General features: G+C 39.5%; 1 protein-coding gene across 3 annotated transcripts in view; it reads right to left on the reverse strand.

Moving 5' to 3' along the window:
* rfx2 (regulatory factor X, 2 (influences HLA class II expression)) overlaps window positions 1-18,130 on the reverse strand; it is a 34,944-nt gene that overhangs the window by 2,639 nt on the left and 14,175 nt on the right. The window contains exons 2-17 of one of the 3 annotated variants that reach the window (XM_015007233.2): window positions 17,968-18,076; window positions 17,334-17,405; window positions 13,364-13,440; window positions 11,716-11,986; window positions 10,705-10,779; window positions 8,722-8,903; window positions 8,441-8,560; window positions 7,387-7,508; window positions 7,085-7,203; window positions 3,141-3,253; window positions 2,892-3,043; window positions 1,939-2,036; window positions 1,197-1,346; window positions 915-1,123; window positions 686-839; window positions 48-90 (exon numbers count right to left, since the gene is read on the reverse strand). In XM_015007233.2, the coding sequence (XP_014862719.1) occupies window positions 48-90; window positions 686-839; window positions 915-1,123; window positions 1,197-1,346; window positions 1,939-2,036; window positions 2,892-3,043; window positions 3,141-3,253; window positions 7,085-7,203; window positions 7,387-7,508; window positions 8,441-8,560; window positions 8,722-8,903; window positions 10,705-10,779; window positions 11,716-11,986; window positions 13,364-13,440; window positions 17,334-17,405; window positions 17,968-18,075 (2,065 nt within the window). In that variant the 5' untranslated portion in view covers window position 18,076. The remainder of the gene's footprint in view (window positions 1-47; window positions 91-685; window positions 840-914; window positions 1,124-1,196; window positions 1,347-1,938; window positions 2,037-2,891; window positions 3,044-3,140; window positions 3,254-7,084; window positions 7,204-7,386; window positions 7,509-8,440; window positions 8,561-8,721; window positions 8,904-10,704; window positions 10,780-11,715; window positions 11,987-13,363; window positions 13,441-17,333; window positions 17,406-17,967; window positions 18,077-18,130) is intronic. The other 2 variants (XM_015007237.2, XM_015007238.2) reach the window with 2 other exon arrangements.

An 18,130-nucleotide genomic window follows, 5' to 3' on the forward strand; every position in this document is an offset into this window, starting at 1 on the left:
AAAACGCGTTGCTATGGCAACCGGGGTTTCAGAAAACAAACGCTTACCCTTCTCCAGGAGCGACGGCATCATGGAGCTCAGGTCGCTGAACTGGAAGTTGAGATTAGAGGGAGAATTTGTAAACAGAACAAAATAACGAGACTTTAGGCTAACGGTGCTTTGCTAACAGTTTTTAAACACGTTCTGGTTGTTCACATCCTGTCAGCGTTTAATGTTTTTTACTGGAATTATGATGACAGCAAACTGAAACAGCACAAGTGGCTTCACTGTGTTAAAATCTATAAAGTGTGGCATGTTTTTATTTGTATACCTAAGGCTCCATGTAGCAGAACGACAGAAAAATCAAGAGTTATGAAAACTTCAGCATGTGTTCCAGGTGGGGCTGTGCGATCTGGAACACATGCATCATCATCATCATCATCATTAAAATCTGATGATGATTTTAATCAATTTAGTTTCTTCACTTTTTTCCTTAATAAATTTTTTACCAACATTTCACTTGATCTGAATTCAAAGTCAAAATAAATAGAAGCCATCTTGTCAAACGCAGATGGTAGTTCTTGGTTTGCTAACATCGCTATGGAAACCCAAAGAATGTATTGATGAAAAAATAATCTTAATTTTCCACAAATTAAACAGGAACTTTGATAAAACCGATTCATCACCCCACTCTGATCTCTCTTACCTCTCCCATCACAGCTATGGGAGTTTCTCCGGTTGCCTGGGCAACGCGGTGCTCCACCAGGTAGAACATGTACTCGTCGTAAAGCAGGCGGATCAGATGGAACGAGCCGAAGCTGGCGGCGCTGCGCAGAGTCAGGTCTCTGATCACCATGGAGCTACAAGCAGAGAAACGGATTGTTATTCGTCGTTATTCTGGATTTTTAAGGAACGGCCTCAGCGCCGCGCCGTACCTGTAGAAGGACCACTTGAGCAGGAACTGGCGGGCGGCTTTGGGGAAGCTGGGGCTCCCCTGGTGAGGCTTGAGGACCTGAGAGACCACGTTGTCCAGCCAGGTGGCCCACTGGTCCAGGGAGCTCTGCTGCTGCAGGGTGACCTTGAAGTCCTGCTCCAGGCGCTGGACCACGCCCTCGTCACACTGGCAGACCCACGACGCCTGCTCCTGTTGGACAAACCCGGGGTCGGTCAGAGGGGAGCCGCGGCGGGCCGCGGAGCCTCCTGGAGGCGGAGCTCACCTGGACATTGGCGAAGTCCACCCTGTTGAGGTCGGAGAGCATCTGGTTGATCTGGGAGGTGTTCTGCAGGACGGCGCGGGCCGCCTGGGCCAGGTGGTTCAGACTGGTGTAACGCCTCAGAGTCTGGGCGAACGCACTGACCACCGCCACCTGCACAGGAAAACACGCAGCGACTCAGACATGAGGAACCAGCTGCTGAATTACTCAGTAATCGATCATTAAGACCCAAAGAAAGAACATCTGCTGAGAGAAAAACAAACATTTCACATTCAAGATAAAAAACAAACAAACCATGGTCTGTAAATCTGTAATACGCAGAATTAACTTCAGCTTCACCTTCTTTAAATTCTATTAATCCAAATATTAATTAGTTAAATGAAAAAATAATCAACACTTCAGCTATAAAAATGTGGGTTTTTTTAACTCTTTTGCAACAAATGATCAGCATTCACTAACTGAATGCCAAGTTCTTGCATTTTAGGCAGCAATATGTTTATTTTGTTATTTAAAAAAGAAATTAAGTTATTTGTTTACAAATTTTGATGCATTTCTAATTCTGTATTAAAAAAAGACTCAAGTGGTCAGATGAAAAATCTGAAGAAGGTATCAGTTTTCTTTCAACTGATTATCATCAGAATAATCAAAGTAAAATAATCGTTAGTTGCAGCCCTAGCTGTAGTTGATATCAGGCCTAATTACCTAATAATCAACATTAAATGTCTTTCTGGAGATTTCCGGTTACCTTGGTGCGAACGATCTCTTGTGGGAAGCTGGTCATGGCGGTCGTCAGCCAGCCCTCCAGACTCTTGGCGAAGTTTCTGATGGCCTGAGTGAGAGTGCCTGAAGAAACAGAACGGCCTGGATTACCAACCGGCACCGGGGCTGTGACAGTTACTGCAGACGGCCTCCAACAAACGCAGAGTCACGTCGCAAAATGCCAAACTAAGCTCATCATCACAGCATCAATATGTGCAGTAACAGGGGAGGATTTCGTGGATGCATTTGAAATAAAACAATCTGCTTCCTGATTGTCTGTTTGTCCAGTTAGACTGACTTCCAGTGTCTTTTCTTGTGAGCTGAAGCTCAGCGAGCGTTTGGACATCGTGATCACGGGAAAGAGCAAACAGCTACATGGAGGTCAGGGAACGTCCCGGATTGGGAAAATATTATCAGCCTTCTGGAAATTTCAGAGCTAAGGTGAAGTTTCTGTGAGGAATGACGCAGACTGTAGTTAAGCTTAGTTTTTTTCTAATCTAGCGCTAATCCCTCATATGAGATGCTAAGGAGTTTAAATCTAGACAAAATAAAAACTTGCAATTGAAACATAATCAGTGAAAAATGAATCAACAATATGATGGCACTTAACAAAATTAAATGTTTCAGTTGTTGACCGTGTTCTATGATTTTGTGTTTTTCTGACCTAAAGCACTTTGAAATATAAATGCCTTGTTGTTGAAAGGTGCTATATAAATAAAGTTTTATTTGATTTAAGTATGAACTAAAATGTCTGCCTCTTTTGTCTTTTAAGTGAAACCTTACAAACACAGTGTGACATCATCACTGCATCACTTAATGCTGGAGAGGCAGCAAAAGCTGCTAATTTTAGTCCTAAAGAATCTGATTAAAAACAATTTCTACTAGCAGGTCAAAGGTTAATCAGAGCCTCTCTGCTATGTTATGATAAAAGCCACTGACTGGGAACGGGGCGCAGCACGTCAGGGATGAGGATCTCCACCAGGGCCTGGTACAGGATGTGGTCGCAGCTCCTCATCCATAGCCGGACCGGTTCATATTTGCACAGAGATACCAGCTTCTCCCTGGGAATCACTCGCTCCAGGTCATCATCACTGCACAGAACACAAAGGAACAAAAGCAACGTGAATGCTGCTGCTCTGGACTCGGGTGGGCTGAAACCCACAGAGAGCCGTTTCCATCTGATCCGACCTGCTGGGGATGGTTGTGTTGCCGTCACTAGATGGCGCTGCTGCATTCCAAAAGTTCTGCCAGAAATTCTCCACATAGTGGAACTGCAGATTCATCACCACATCCAAAGTAGCCTGCAGGAGAGAGGGTAGGCAGGGAAGGAGAGGGGAGGCGGGGGGAGAAAACACACAGAGCTGAGCCATGGCAACCAGACACACAACAAAGTTTCTCCAGGCAGGCAGGCGGGCGGGCGGGCAGCCTCAACCTAGGTCCTCCTGGTTCCACAAAAACCCAGCTCCCTGCACATTAATCATCCACAGAGTCCATTCGGTTTCAGTGCTTTTGTGAAGCAGCTTTACAGATTCGTCTTCCTGCTCTGAGTGGCCTGAACTCACCTGCAACATTTCTTTCCTGTTTCCTGTGCTTGAGTTATGGAGACAGAGTTGTGAGCGTGTCGGTGAACGTAAAGGCAGCAGAGGTGAGCTGCTGCAGCAGCGTTGGTGACAACCTGATTCTACAGAGATCGCAACTTTATAACGCCTTGCAGTCAGGCCAGATGAGTCTCCGTCAGGGGGGAAAAACTCCCAGATATCATCTGTTTATTTAGTTTTTATCTGCGTTACTAAAGTGCCCAGAACACGCCGAGCCTCCTCTTCCTCCTCTTCTCCTCTTCCTCCGTGCAGCACGGTGAACGCTTGCAGCAGGATCCTGTTACACGGCAGCGTAAGTCTCGATCACATGATATGTTTTTGCTTCCTCTCCGCCAGTCGCCATGGCAACCGTGTTTACAGTTGCCCCCAGCAACAGGTCAAACACAGAGCTTCCAAAACAAAAGGAAGAATTCCCCATTCCCTCCAAACGAGCACATTCTGCCTTCCTCCAAAGCCAGCGAGCGAGAGAGACAGAGAGCGCGCGCGCGGCTCGTCCTGCCTCGCAGCTTTCCATCGACGCAGGAAAAACAACCCGACAACAACAAGCTGAAAGAGTGTGGAGGAGAAACCGAGTCGCTAACAGAGGTGCTAAGCCTCTGAGAAATCAAAGCTGAGGTTTGAGACTCGAGTGTTTTTACACCAAAACGCTTCACTAAACTTCTATGGCTTCAAGCCCGGCCAGGAAAAACTGTTGTGTTACCATGACAACAGGAAGAGGAAGGAAATATAAGAACAGGTACATCTCAATATGTAGGATTAGGCCTGTCACAATAACAAACACGGTAAAGACTATAATTTGTACCAGAAATTAGTGGGATAAATAATGTTTTTTTAAGATGATTTTCAAGTATTATAATGATAATGAGATAATAAGTTCTCCCTCTGAAAGACTAAAACTTTAATTTGTACAGAATATTCCACACTCAACTGTTAGATAACCAAACAAAAAACAATAAATGAAGAGGAAATGAAACCCACACACAAGTGAAACCAAAAATAAAATGAATTATAAAGTCTCTCTGAAGAAAACTGCACTTCAAAAAAACAATCAGAATGGAAATTATCAAGATCATCTTAATTTATCATGTGATTAATTGATTAATTGCTTTTTTTGGGAGAATCATTAAAAACTTTAGATTAATTTAACAGAGACAATTCTCACGCATTTATTTCTTCTGATTTTGATGACATCAGCAGAACTTATGGCTAATGAAAACCAAAATTCAGTTTCTTATAAAGTTGAATCAAAGTATATACATATATATGTTCAATATAGAAATATTATATTAGAGCCTACACAATAATGGGAGGCTTGCTGACCTCAAAAAGCCCCCACTAAAGAAGTTGATTGTTTAGAATGTTACATACAAGCATATCAATGGAAAGTTGAGTGGAAGGAAAAAGTATGGGAGAGAAAATGCAAGAGAGAGAGAGAATTGTTGCAGAGAAGTTTTCAGGTCAGAGAGTTTGGAGGAAGAGCAAAGAGACGGTGATGATTTGGGCTGCCTTGGTCACAGCTGTCTGCCAGACAGTTATAAAGCACTGCATGTGTTCCTCTGCTGACAATCTTTATGGAGAAGCTGATTTTATCTTCCAGCAGGACTGGACTTCTGCCAATAGGACCAACACCTGGTATCGCTGGGCCTGATTGACGTGAAACTCCTAAAATAATCTCTGAAGATGAGACAATAGAGCAAACTGGGCTTCCTTAAAACAGGCTGATCATGTCCATGACACGCCGCATTGATGCAGTACTGACTCCATACACTGTACACGGATATGATAATAGCTTTTTTTATTAATCCTATCCAATATTTACAGTTTTTGAGAAAATGAAGCAGTAATTCAAACATTTAGCTAAGTAATAATAAAAAGACTAAGCTCTAAGGAAATGCATTCCTCATACTAACAACTTGTTGTTTCTTGATGTCTAAAGATTACACAAAGCAGACAGATTAGTCCCTGGCAGCGGTAAGAGTGGCAGAAATGTGACGGTGGACAAAGACAGGAGTCTGTCCATCCGTTCGCAGACACAGCAGCACAAAGGCCCGAGGGGAGGCCGCCACAAAGACACCGAGATGTCCACCCAGCACGCTGAAAGGTTAATTGGCATATCTTGAAAGCTGTGCAGAGATGAAAAGACGGCTGGAACAAAGGCGGTGTGTGGAGAAGCCGGACAAGAGGAGGGCAGGGATAATATGATAAAACCCCGAGCTTCGCCGCTTTAATCGCTGCCTCTCTCCGGGATCCAACGGCCCAAATTCTCGGGTTGTTTCTCCCGCTCTCATATCTGGGTTCCATCTTCAGGCTGCGCACGCGATTCTCTCTGTCAGGGAACTGAACCGAACTGCGGCGGGTAAACTACGGTTGTGAAACGTCATTTCTCAAGAACTCCGATTTCTTCACCCAGAATATTTACAGTTTAGAAATAAGACACCTGCAGGCTGTGTCCCGGTTTCCCAACACTGGGACAGTACGAAGGAATTTCAGCCGTTTCCATAAACAGACTCAATGTGGTTTCATTCATATGAAATTTAAATTACCATCGATTGTAAATGTATTTGGGATATTCAGCTTTGATTACCATATGAATCCAGAAGCACAGGATTCGCTCACTATGTGATGAAACAGGAGCCTCAGCTTAACGCATAAAATCAGTAAATTAACTCGTTACAAAAACCCTCATGTGTTTCACCAATACAAATAAAAAAGGTGAGGCTTATATGCTATATATTCCACAAACACCAAGTGATACGGAGACATGGAAGTACTAAAATGTATCATTTATCGTGATATATTTATTAGTATGATAAGAACTCTGATTTATTGTTGCTACGATAAATTCCAAATATGTTGAAAATATTGTTGTGATTTCTAGTTTTATTATTTTCTCCAATGTTTGTTCAATGAAGCCGTCAATAAAAATCAATTAATTTGAAAATATTGTTAAATGAAGTTACTGTGTGCTGTCTAATGGTAGTGACTTCATTTTGTCACTGGTGTTCTAAAGAACCGTGTAACAAATGAGCATGTTTTTTAAAAGTCATGCCATGACAGTTGCCTAAAAGAAAAATAATAAATAGTCCCTATTGTCGCTTTTATTGTTATCACAACAGTAACACAAAGTATCAGGATAAAACTTTAAGTCCAAGTTGCCCAGCCCTAAATGGAAGTGATCAGTTGTTCCACTTCGCTTCACATTACTCTCACTCATGGTGGCTGTTTGCGTTTTCTAGCAGACATTTTCCTTCCACTTAACTTTCCATTAGTATTCTTGGATAAGTGTCAGTTGCAGTAACTGTCAAATTAAGCCAATAATCTGATAATCTGTTTAGGTTTATTTTAGTCAACCATACGTAAAAACACAGACATAAAAACCTTCAAAGTACATAACTTTGAACTCATAGCTCTATGTAATATTCCAGTTTTTTACTCTATTACTGCAATAAAAAAAACTGTTAATGATTATTAAGAAGCACATGCAGCTATAAATCAGAAATGAACCAGAAACGATTGTCCAGAGACGAGTCTCACCTCACAGTGGCTTCTGTAGAGCGTCTGCAGCTTCTTAATATCAGTCATGCTGATGCGCTCAGGAAGAGGCTGCGTGCCCAGGTCCGGAGAAGGAAACGGAGGTAAGGCGTGAGACGTGTCTGTGGAAATGAACATGGATGAGTGTTCATCTATAAACCCAACATCTCCAGGCAGGAAAGACAGAAACTATGGGAACCTGTTGTGATGGTACCAAAAGAAGACCTTCAAATGCAACTCAAAAATATCAAATCCGAGGGGGAAAAATGTATAAAAACGGTACATAAAGCAGGTTGTGTGTTTACCGATGTACTGCTGGTGCTGCTGGGTTTGAGCGGCCACCGACTGCTCTGGGGTGCTGCTGCAGTGCTGAGAGCTTCCACACAGACTGTCAGACATGCTATCCACCTTCTGCAGAGGCTTAAACCTGCACAAACACGAGAGTGAGACATTCGTGTTAGCTGTAATAGTGGACAGATAACCTGAGTAAACACAAAAAGCCGTTTTAAAACAACATTTTCATTCATTGAGGGGAAAAAAGCTGCCCAACCCAGTCAGGCCCTCTGGGAGAAAGCAACCACCTCCTTATTAAATCATGAATTAACGATGACTAAGTTATGTTTCATAGAAAAATGAACTCAGTTTTACAAGTCAAAACATGGCACTGATACCCCTACACAAAACTTTTAAAATACTTTGATTATACTGTCTTCTGGTATATTTTGCTGGATAAATATAGTTGTCTTGAGACAATTTTCAAGTAATATATTGGTAATCGTATTAATAGTCTCAAAGCTCAATAAGTTTTAAATTCTAATGAATATTTCACATTGGACCTGGAAGATAGTTTGAATATCCAAAATAAATAAAACAGCAGAAACAACATGAACTATGAAGTTTCTGTAAACAAAACGTCCTTCTAAAAGAGATAGCTGAGGAAAAAACACCAGACTGAAGACTTTTGTCATTCAGTTTTCAGTAGAAAAAGAAAACGAAAAAAAAGAAAACTATAAATCATTCAAATAAAAATTACTGAGCTCGTTTTAATTCATTGTGCAATTAATTGATTTATTGATTACTGCGACAGGCCTAACTGTCTTCAATTACATGTTACTGCTAAGGTTTGTTATTTATAAACACCTGATTACAGGAACAGTTGAAGGTTCTTACAATGAGACCTCTATGATACTCCAAACGAAACATCACCAAACAAAACCTAAAATTAAAATTTTCACAAAATGGAAATGGTTTGGACAGAAAATGGCTAAATGCTGAAACAATTTAATCACAAATTACAAAAGACCCAAATGTAAGTCAACCTGGAAACTGTACTTTTCCACCTGTTGCTAAAAGTCTGACCTCTGTTTCTGGTGGACAGGCTGCTGCCGCATCGCCATGTACTGGGTGTCCTCCTGCAGCCGGTTCAGGGGAGAGTCTGGCTTCACCCGGATGCCATAGTAATGGTACTTGGAGTTGCCTCTGAAGGAGAGAAGAGAGCCAGAAAGCAGTGAGAAAAAGCCTTGCCATCAGAGTAATTACTATCATTACTCTCCACCAGTCCCTCTCCAGTACATGTAAGCATGATCATATTCATCACTTCTTGAAAAGTTATGTGATTACTGTTATCAGCGTCCTCCTACCTGGTGCCGAGGCGCCGCGTCCTTAGGCCCATAAAGACGGAGCGGATGAGCTTCCCGAAGGACGCTGCGTTAACCGGATCCAGTTTCTGCTCCTGGCAGTGCCTGAGGTAATGGTTGTAGAGGGAACACCGGGGCAGGCTCACTCCCTCCGCCGTCTCGTAGTTGTCCAGCAGCCACTGAAGCTGCAAACATGGAGGAGAATATATTCACACCCGGAGCGTTCCCAGGAGACGGACCTGAGCCGCAGAGGAGAGCAGCAGATCGTTTTATCATATCAAACGCCACATAACGCACACATCACACAGCCTCTGATTTTTAAACATCCACCCGTGACCATGTCTGTCTCTGAGCTACGGCTGTAAGTAACCAGAGCAATGAAAACTGCTACTAGAGTTAAAATAACTCAACTTTAAACACACAATTTGGACACATGATGTTCAACGTTAAAGGGAAAACCTTAAATCACATTTCTACCTATTTAAATTCAAATATGTAATTTAGTTTTAATGTTTTCTTACACTTTTTTTTTTATAAAAAAATGTGTTGTAGTTTCCTTCGTTTTGTATTTATTGTTTGCACTGATTGCATTTATTGACAAAAGTCCTTTACATGTAAATGTGACAAAAATATTAATAAACTCCGTGACAAATTAAAAACAAAAACGTAAAGGTGAAAAATAAAAAAGTCAATGATACATAAAATGTTATGGGATCAAGACAAAAAATGTTAATGTGACAAAAAAATAACAATGAAATCATTAAATATGACAATAATAAAATAAATTGTAAATGTGACAAATAAGTGAAATAAAGCTGTAAAGATGTGTTGCAACTCTTCCTCTTCTATCTTTTAATTTGAATATTTTCCTCTCCTCCACCACAGAAGCGTTTTGTTGGAGCGTCTCCACTGAAAACAATTTCTCAGTAAACCTCATGTCTTTTATGCTGCTAATAGAAAACGGAATAGCTGTCTTTGTTCTTTAGTGTTTTGTAGCTGGAGAAAAAAAATTGGACACTGAATCTGTCATTGATATGCAATTTAGAAAGGCCAATGAAAACAGTTAAAAATGTTTGACCACTGTAACATTTTTTTCTACAGAAACTCAAGGCTCATAGAACAAAAGATTAAAAGAAATTATCTCTGCAATTTTATCAGACTTCTTGCAATCAAAATGTCATTAAATTAATTGAAATAATTCTTATAGAAAACAAAAAAACACAATAATCGTGAACATTTTGAAGTTTGTTTTAAGAGCTTTACATTTAACATGCAGTGTGTTTGATGTTATGTTATTTAGTTTTTTATCTGTATCTTTAGACTTTACCTCTGTAACACAATGTTAATCTTTCTGTGCTGTTCTGTTTCACCATTTATGGATAAATAAAACTAAAATATATCATCATTGACATATTTACAGGGACACCATGCAAACAGTAGCTGAAAAACTAATTATTAATATTTAATCCAAACAAAGCACTAAGTTTATAGAATGTAGACACTTTTTTTAACTTATTATTTACTGTTTGTCTATACAAGATCAACTGGAACCACATTATAATATGTAAGGAGCCAATTTTAGATTATTATTCAAATTTGTAAAAAATTTTCCATCCAAGGAAACGATTGCATCGAGTCACTGACCAAAAGGATAAAAAAAAATATTTTGGTTCGTCCAACTAACTTTTTCCCTCCAATAAAAACATCAAAAAGAAAGCTAGCTGGTGAAAAAGCAGGAAAAACAAATAATCAGCATTAGTTCATGCAGAGTATCAGAGCAATCATCTGAAATCTGTATATAAGGAAAAGTGACAGCACACATGAGTTTAGGTCAAGAATGAAACTAAATCAAATCATTTTGGGAAGGGGAAAGAAAGCCAGCAGCAAACAGTGTTTCACTGAGCAGACACAAGCAGAACACAGAGTCCACAGATTCAGCCATAACTTTCTGTTCTGTTTTACATAGAAAGTTCCTGGTTGACTTACATGGCTGTTGAGCAGGCTGCTTTTGTGACTTGCAATTCCTTCAGACTTTTGGAGGTTTTCAATCGCCATTTCAAGCTGAAGAAAGAAGCATGCAAAACAGAAAAAAAACAGGATACACAGAAAGGGAGGAGGCAGAACAGAGAGAGAGAGAGAAAACAGGAAGATTGCAGGGGTATAATGTTGGGGAGAAAGAAGAAGAGAAGAGAAAAGGGAAATAAGACTGTTAGCAAGCAGCCAGATCTCTGCATTTCCATTAAAATCAGTCAGTGTTGCAGCCAAATCCATTATTGGCTGACAAAAGCATGCAAATCAAGGGACTCATAGGGTTAAGCAGCTCAGTGACGGCTCGGGATCTGACACACTAAAAGTATGCAAATAGGAACAACAAACAGGGTCACAGGTCAAATAAAGACCTGGGTCAACAATGTCAATCATCCCAGAGTTGGTTCAACTTCAAAAAACTTTTTTAAAACCAAAATAGGCAGATACGTTAGAAGCTACAATGACAAAATCAGGCACAACATAAAGTAACTCTACATTGATTTCTTCAGAGAGAAAAAAAACTAAATTATTTGAGTGATTAGATGTTTAACTGAATAACTAAAGTGGAGACATCTATGGAGGAAAATCAATCAAAACTGATGCCAGACTTTAGACATAAGAGAAGGAAAAAGAAGCAGGCAGCGTTCCAAGGCTTTAGCAGAGATCCAGCGGGCTCTGGGCCAAATGGTAAGAAGCCCCAGGGGTTTCTTTGTTTCAGGGCCTCTCGAATGCCCCATGAAAACCCTTAAAACAATTCAGCCCTGAATTAAGGCAAAGTCCCACTTCTGCAGGCTAGCTGCCTAGCACCACTTTGCTCTCAGTGTGTGGTCATTCAGGTACAACAACTCAAATCAGGTTGTGGACTGCTGGCATAAAGGAGTGTTAATCAGGAAACAGGTCCTGCCAGCCGAGCCGACAGAATCCACAGAAAACTTTGACTTTCCCGGTTCTACCTCAGGACCAACTCACCATGGCTGAGGAGGAGCGAGACGAGTGTGAGATGTGGTTGCGGTTCCCCTCCATGCCGCCGCTGTGCAGCAGGTAGGTGCTGCCGCTGGAAATGATGTGGCTGCTGCCCACGTCCATGGCAATGCCCACCATGCCGTGAGGCGGCACGCCACTGCTGGCGGAGGACACCACCGTGGTGACGTGGGTTCCTCCGGCCTGAGAGTCAAAGTAGGCCCCCCCGCTGCCCTGTCCGTACAGCTGGGAGTCCGGGTTGTAGGAGTAGGCCGTTCGGCTGCAGACAGATGGCTGCGGTTAGCATCAGGTGCATTTTGAGTTTTACCATAAACATCTTCAATAAATTCGCTTTGTCCTGTTTCAGAAGAAGTTCAATGAAAGCAGAGATGCACCAAGAAATCAGCTGATGATTTTTGGTTTAATCGGAAACTCAAATGTTCTAATCATTTGTCAGTCAGTGAATGCATCACACCAAAGCTCTACTGGGTCACACTCACTGAAATGATTAATCAGGATAATCGTGATTAATCGATTATTGGAGTAATCGTCAACTAATTTAGTAATCGACTAATCATTAACTGGAGGAGACGGACTCAAAGAGAGGCCATTTTCAAAAAAGCAACAGTCAGAGCAGTTAATAAGCCAAAACTGTATAAAAATGTATATTTTGCATTTATGATTTTAAAAAACAAAAACTTCTTTGTAAAAATGTTCTACCCAAAACTCCTCAGGTGGCTGTTTTAGCTTCACCTGGTTTAAATCCTACTAAAGGAAATATTTCCTTATCAAATAATTAATTGGCTAAATTGTAAACAGATTATCTCTATAGTATTGATGTTAAGTCGAGCAGAAAGAGATCGATTTTTCACAAGTTAATATTATAAGTGTTTCTTAGCTGTAGATGCATCTTTTGCAACAAATGATCAAGCATTCGCTAAAGGAATGCTACGTTAACGTCAGTTTATTTTCCAAAACTAATTATTAGTTTTTCATTGTATCTGTAGTTCTGTATTGGTTAAATGAAAAATATTCAGAATGGGCAATTTTTTTTATCCGATTAATTGTCACAATAGTAGATAGAATAACTGATAACTAGAATAATCGTTAGTTGCAGGCCTAAACTGCAGTGGATTATTGATGTGTTGAATAGCTAGATCAGAATTCAAAATCTAAATTTTGATCAGCGTGTCCCTTGTTTAGCCCACAGGAATGATTTGCTGTATGCAATTGTGTCGACATGGACAACAGATTAAGTGACGTCACAAAACTCGGTCATATTGGAGCGGCATTAAACAATAAAACTGCAAAACGGAGAAGAAAAAAAAACAGCTGGGCTTTAATTAGCCTAAATGGCATTTTGATTGGAGCCACTTTAAAAACAGTTGGTGATGCAGTTAACATGAGGAGACAAGTGGTGAGGGAAATCTCATCCGTCACTGTGTTTTCAACACACCACTCACTCTTGCATAATTTAAGAAGATTGTAATCACTGTGGTGTGAACTGTGAGTCTGTGTCAGAATCTGGAAAAAATATCTGCAGGTTTTTGTCAAATTTCATGGGGAGTGTTTTTTTTTTTATTATTATTATTACGTAAAACTTCCTTGACAGGAATAAAACACCTTAAAACCAGTTAAATTAAAGAACTGAGCTTACATAGTTCCGTTGGTATAAACTGCTTCTCCGCTTTCTCCTACATATTGTACTGGAGTTGGGTAGACATGTTGTACCTGCTGCTTGTAAAAAGAGACACAGTACAAAAAGTTGTGTTCAGAGTTAAAACAGCTGTGAAATGGAAAAAATGCAGTTAGGTGATTAAATAAAATATAGCAGAAAAAAGAAAAACCTGTCCACCCCTTGGCTTATTCACAATCTGTCCAAAGCACAAGTTATTAAAATATTTTTTAAAAAATCATCAATTAAAACCCCAGCTAAAGGTGTGTAAAAAAACTTTTTTTTTTTTACTGCAGCATAACAATCTAAAAATGAAAAATTAAGAAAAATCCTACCTTTTACGCATGTCAATTTATTTAGTGGAAGGAAAAACCCCACATTTTTCTTTTGTTTCTTCCAAAAATCTCAAATGCAGCTGTAGCAATATGTCTGATAACTAATGAACACTTTGAATTGATCGCTTCTACAGTTGATAGGATTGAAATCTTTGATTATTAACCCACAACTTCCTGGTTCCCTGGAATATACACGTTTAATTTGACACAGAGCCCCATTTTGCTTAACCCCTCTTCAAAATGGAAGAAAAAAACATGGGATTCAACAAAAGCAGATGTGTGTATTATTATTATTATTGTTGTTGTTGTTATTATTATTAAGTCATGAAATGCCTACAAAGACATGGCTGCTCAACAAAACTTTCACATATTTAATATCAGAGAAATGATTATTAAGACAACTAAAACTTTGAAAAACAGTGCTGGACAAAGATTCATCCTGTCATCACATACAGCAGGGGTGTCAAAGTCAAATGGACGGAGGGCCAAATAAAAAATTTAGCTACAAGCCGAGGGCCGGACTGATCGAATGTTCATTGAAATGTTTTTAAATGACGCATATAGTCTAGTGAACCTAATTGAACCTACTGAAAACCTAACAAATATATTCCAATATGATCAGATAAATAAAGAAATATTTTCTTATGGCTCTGTCAGTAATCTTTAATTTTCAACAGACACAACTGAAATATTTTTAAAATATAATTGGATTGAAATACAATAAAATAAAGTGCAAAAATCTATTAATCCACATATGTCAGAGTCAAGGCATTTAGATGTGTCGCCGGCGACACATCTAAATTTGCAGTACCGTAATTCCGCCACACGTAGCGCTAAGTGGAAAAATTCCAACGGTTTCTGAAAGGGGAGACGTTGCACTTTCCAGCAAGTATCGGGTTAATACGGTAACTTCGCAGCTGCAGCTGCAGAGAGTGTAATTAATCCGGGGGGCACTCGTTTAATAGACGGTATATTTCGGCAATAACTTGGTGGATATTGAAAGTTCCGGTTGTTATGGATACATGGGTAAGTACATCATCTCACAGAACATTTAAAGAACTACTTACAGTTCAAATAAGGAAGATTTTTTTTTTTTTCAGACGGGGTGCCGGCTTGCTGCGGTCTGCGGGCCGGTTCTAATAATAAATCAAGATCATCCCAGGGGCCGTAAAAAACCTTCTCGCGGGCCGGATGTGGCCCGCGGGCCTTGACTCTGACATATGTGACATACAGAGAGTAGCAGATTTTAAAAAAATCTCCAAAGCTTACCATGAGAGGTCTGTAGTAAATATTGAGGGGTCACCATGTCTCCTTAATAACCTATAAATATGTCAGCAGTCGGGAAGCATGTCAGATGTTCTGCCATGCCCAAAAAATCTGAGGCTTTGTGCCTTTCTCTCTTGTTTATTAGAGCATATTGCATCATTAACTCCAAGTAATACCAGAACATTTTATATAAAGTCTAATAAGATACTGGTAGAAAACTGAGAATGGGTCATAACTGGGTCTTTCAGCTCAGTAATGATCCATAACGTCCGGTTACACTGACACAATAATCATTCACAAGAAACTGTTTTCAATGCCCATCCGAGTCTATAGAACAAAATCCTACAGAAAAACTCCAGGGAAAGCTGAATTTATGACAAAAAACACTCCTAGCTCTGAACAACATACAGAGATTATGAAAAGAAGAACGGTCAAAGATTCCTCTGTTCGTGTCCCAACATTGTGATAAAAAGACCAAGTTCTGTCCCGTTGGCAAAACTGAAAAATACGAAATAAAAACATAGACCAGCTGCGGTGATTTTGTAAAAAACAAAACAAAAAAAAAAGTGTATAGAATAACTTATTTGTCTGGGATTTTTCTTCCACATTGCATAGATGTATTCAAACTAAAGCTTGCACTTTTCTTAATTTTTCTCTAAGATTGTAGTTCAGAAGTAAAAAACAAAACATCTTTACCTGGGGTGCCAATAGATGTGGATGCTACGAAAATGTGAAGAAAATTGGAATTGGACAATGAAACTAAATTAATTGCTACTGGTTATGAAATGCATCCGAACTTCAACAGACTGTAATGATGCAGATGCACAACTAGAGATGTAGGAACTACTTAAGGATGAAAATGGAGAGAAAGTCATAACAAACGGTTGGGTTTTGGTTCAAGCCTTCAGGAATACCACTCAAACTCTGCAGCAGGTTGACACAACGCACTTAGACTAAGAAGAGTTGAAAACCAAAAAAATAAAAACAATTCATAATGTCACAAGTCATATTTTACAGTTAAGTCCAAAATTGTTCATACTCCTGGCAGGTTCGGATTTATTTTTTTTTTCTGAAAAGAAATTTATCGCTAGAGTTACTCGAACATCAAATTCAAAAAGAAAAGGCTTGTGTTTACATTTTCATATACAAATGCAATGTCACAAATCATTTACACCCATCAATAAGAATATGTTTTACTGGCATCACAGCAATTAAATCATTGTTTGAATTGCTGACTAGGTTTTAGTGAATTTTTACCATTTTATCTGTTTTTGGTGATGAGCTCCAAGTCTTTGCGTTTGGAAAACCTCCATACCATAATCCTAATCTTCAGCTCTTTACACAGATCATCAAATTCAGGTTTGCAATCTAGCTGGGCCACTACAAAATGTTCATATTATTTGCAGTCAGAATAAAAATTTTGTCATTAACAATTACAATAAACTTACGTCTGCCAGACATAAATCTAATTTTGGCTCTAATTGCACCTTTAATTTTTTTCAACATTAATCTAACTGTAAATATTTTAGTGTTGCTGCCTGGACTTCCATTTTCCACATTTTTAGTATGTGAATGTTGATGTTAATGACATGTGCATGTGTTTCAAATGAAAAGGGGGTAGCTGGAGACAATCTTGCAGATGTTCCTTTATAAAAACATGTCTCTCAGTAGAAATGTTGCTAACAAAGTGAGGGGTAGCATCAAAATCAATCTCAGTGGATTGGAAGAAGGGAGCCTAACAAGGGTGCTTCCTCAAGGAAGCAGTGCCAGTTCAAAAACAGCCTCATTTTAACTTGGGTGTTTGTGATCCGACACCTCAGCCACAGAATGAAACTTTTCATATCCTTAAGAGGCGCACAAAGGAAAAGATGCACAGCTTGTTGGAGAGGAACAGGCTGGTAAGTTAAGTCTTACCAAAAATCAAATTTAAGATTATTTTTTCTGAATGGAAAGTGTCACAAAGGGATAAATAATATATCTTTGAGGATATACAGAGCACTGAAAATGATTTACTCCAAAATAATGATCCAAATCATGATAAGTCCAACTCTGAGTAGCTCAAAAGGAAAAAACTTTAAAATCTATGGAGTGGTCTAGTCAAAGTCAAGGGTCAGGTTGGTTTGGACAACTGTTTTTCACTTGAAAATGAATAAATTATTAAAGTTTCATAATCTGAAACTTGGGTGTTCTTTTGTAGCCAAATAACCATGTTTTAGGAAAAGAACATATATCTCTCTGGCTAAATTGAACTGGTAAAAAGACTTTTGAAAATCTTTAAAGCAGTCTGTAAAAAGTCAAGGGGTGTCCAACTATTTTCAGAACACGGTACAGGTATGCACGGTACTGTGTACCTGCTGGGGGACCCTGGATACTGATACTTGTCCTCCTTTCTGAGCTGAGCCTGTGGCTTGAACCAGCACCCTCTGTGTGAATATGAGACACAACTCAATTACATAGGTATGCATGTACATACACACACAAACACTCTAGAAGTCTACACAACGAGAAAACACCTTTATCAAGAAAACACTGATTACTACATGTTAAACCTTTCATTGTTTCGGAAAAGATAATGTTGACATTTTACTGAAAAACAGAAGCAGCGAAGACAGAGAAATGGAACGAGCGGCATGGAAATGAGATGAGAGGTGTAGGTTTTGTTTATGTGGCATGCAGTCCAATTTTCTGCCATCAAGCAGCTCATTTGTGTCACCAAATAATAAAAAAAAGACACCAGTTATTAACTTTAAATAGTATAACTTCAAATTCCTAATGAAAAATAAATCTAATACTATTTCTGCTGGTTTTACCTGTAAAGTTAATCTTTAGCACATTCAGAATCAACTACCTTCAGCTTTAACATCATTCAAAATATTTACAATAAGCTCCTGACTGACATTTTATCCTATCTAGGATTAAATGTCATATTAAGATTTTTCCTGTCCTTATAGAAACAGCAGGTGGGCTGATGGGCGGGGTCTCTACCTGCTGGGAGGCTGGGACAGGCTGTACCACAGGAGCCTGGGCCGATGATGATGTCCGTAGTGTTGCCACACCAGTGGGGGGGTCTGACGCTGCTTCTGAGTTCTGCATGCTGAAATTCATAGAAAAAAAATGCATGAGATAATGCACTAATCTGGAACAAAAA

The sequence above is a fragment of the Poecilia mexicana genome, unplaced genomic scaffold (assembly GCF_051168715.1).
Source record: "Poecilia mexicana isolate PSO_F unplaced genomic scaffold, ASM5116871v1 scaffold_4, whole genome shotgun sequence".
In the NCBI taxonomy this organism is placed as follows: domain Eukaryota; kingdom Metazoa; phylum Chordata; class Actinopteri; order Cyprinodontiformes; family Poeciliidae; genus Poecilia; species Poecilia mexicana.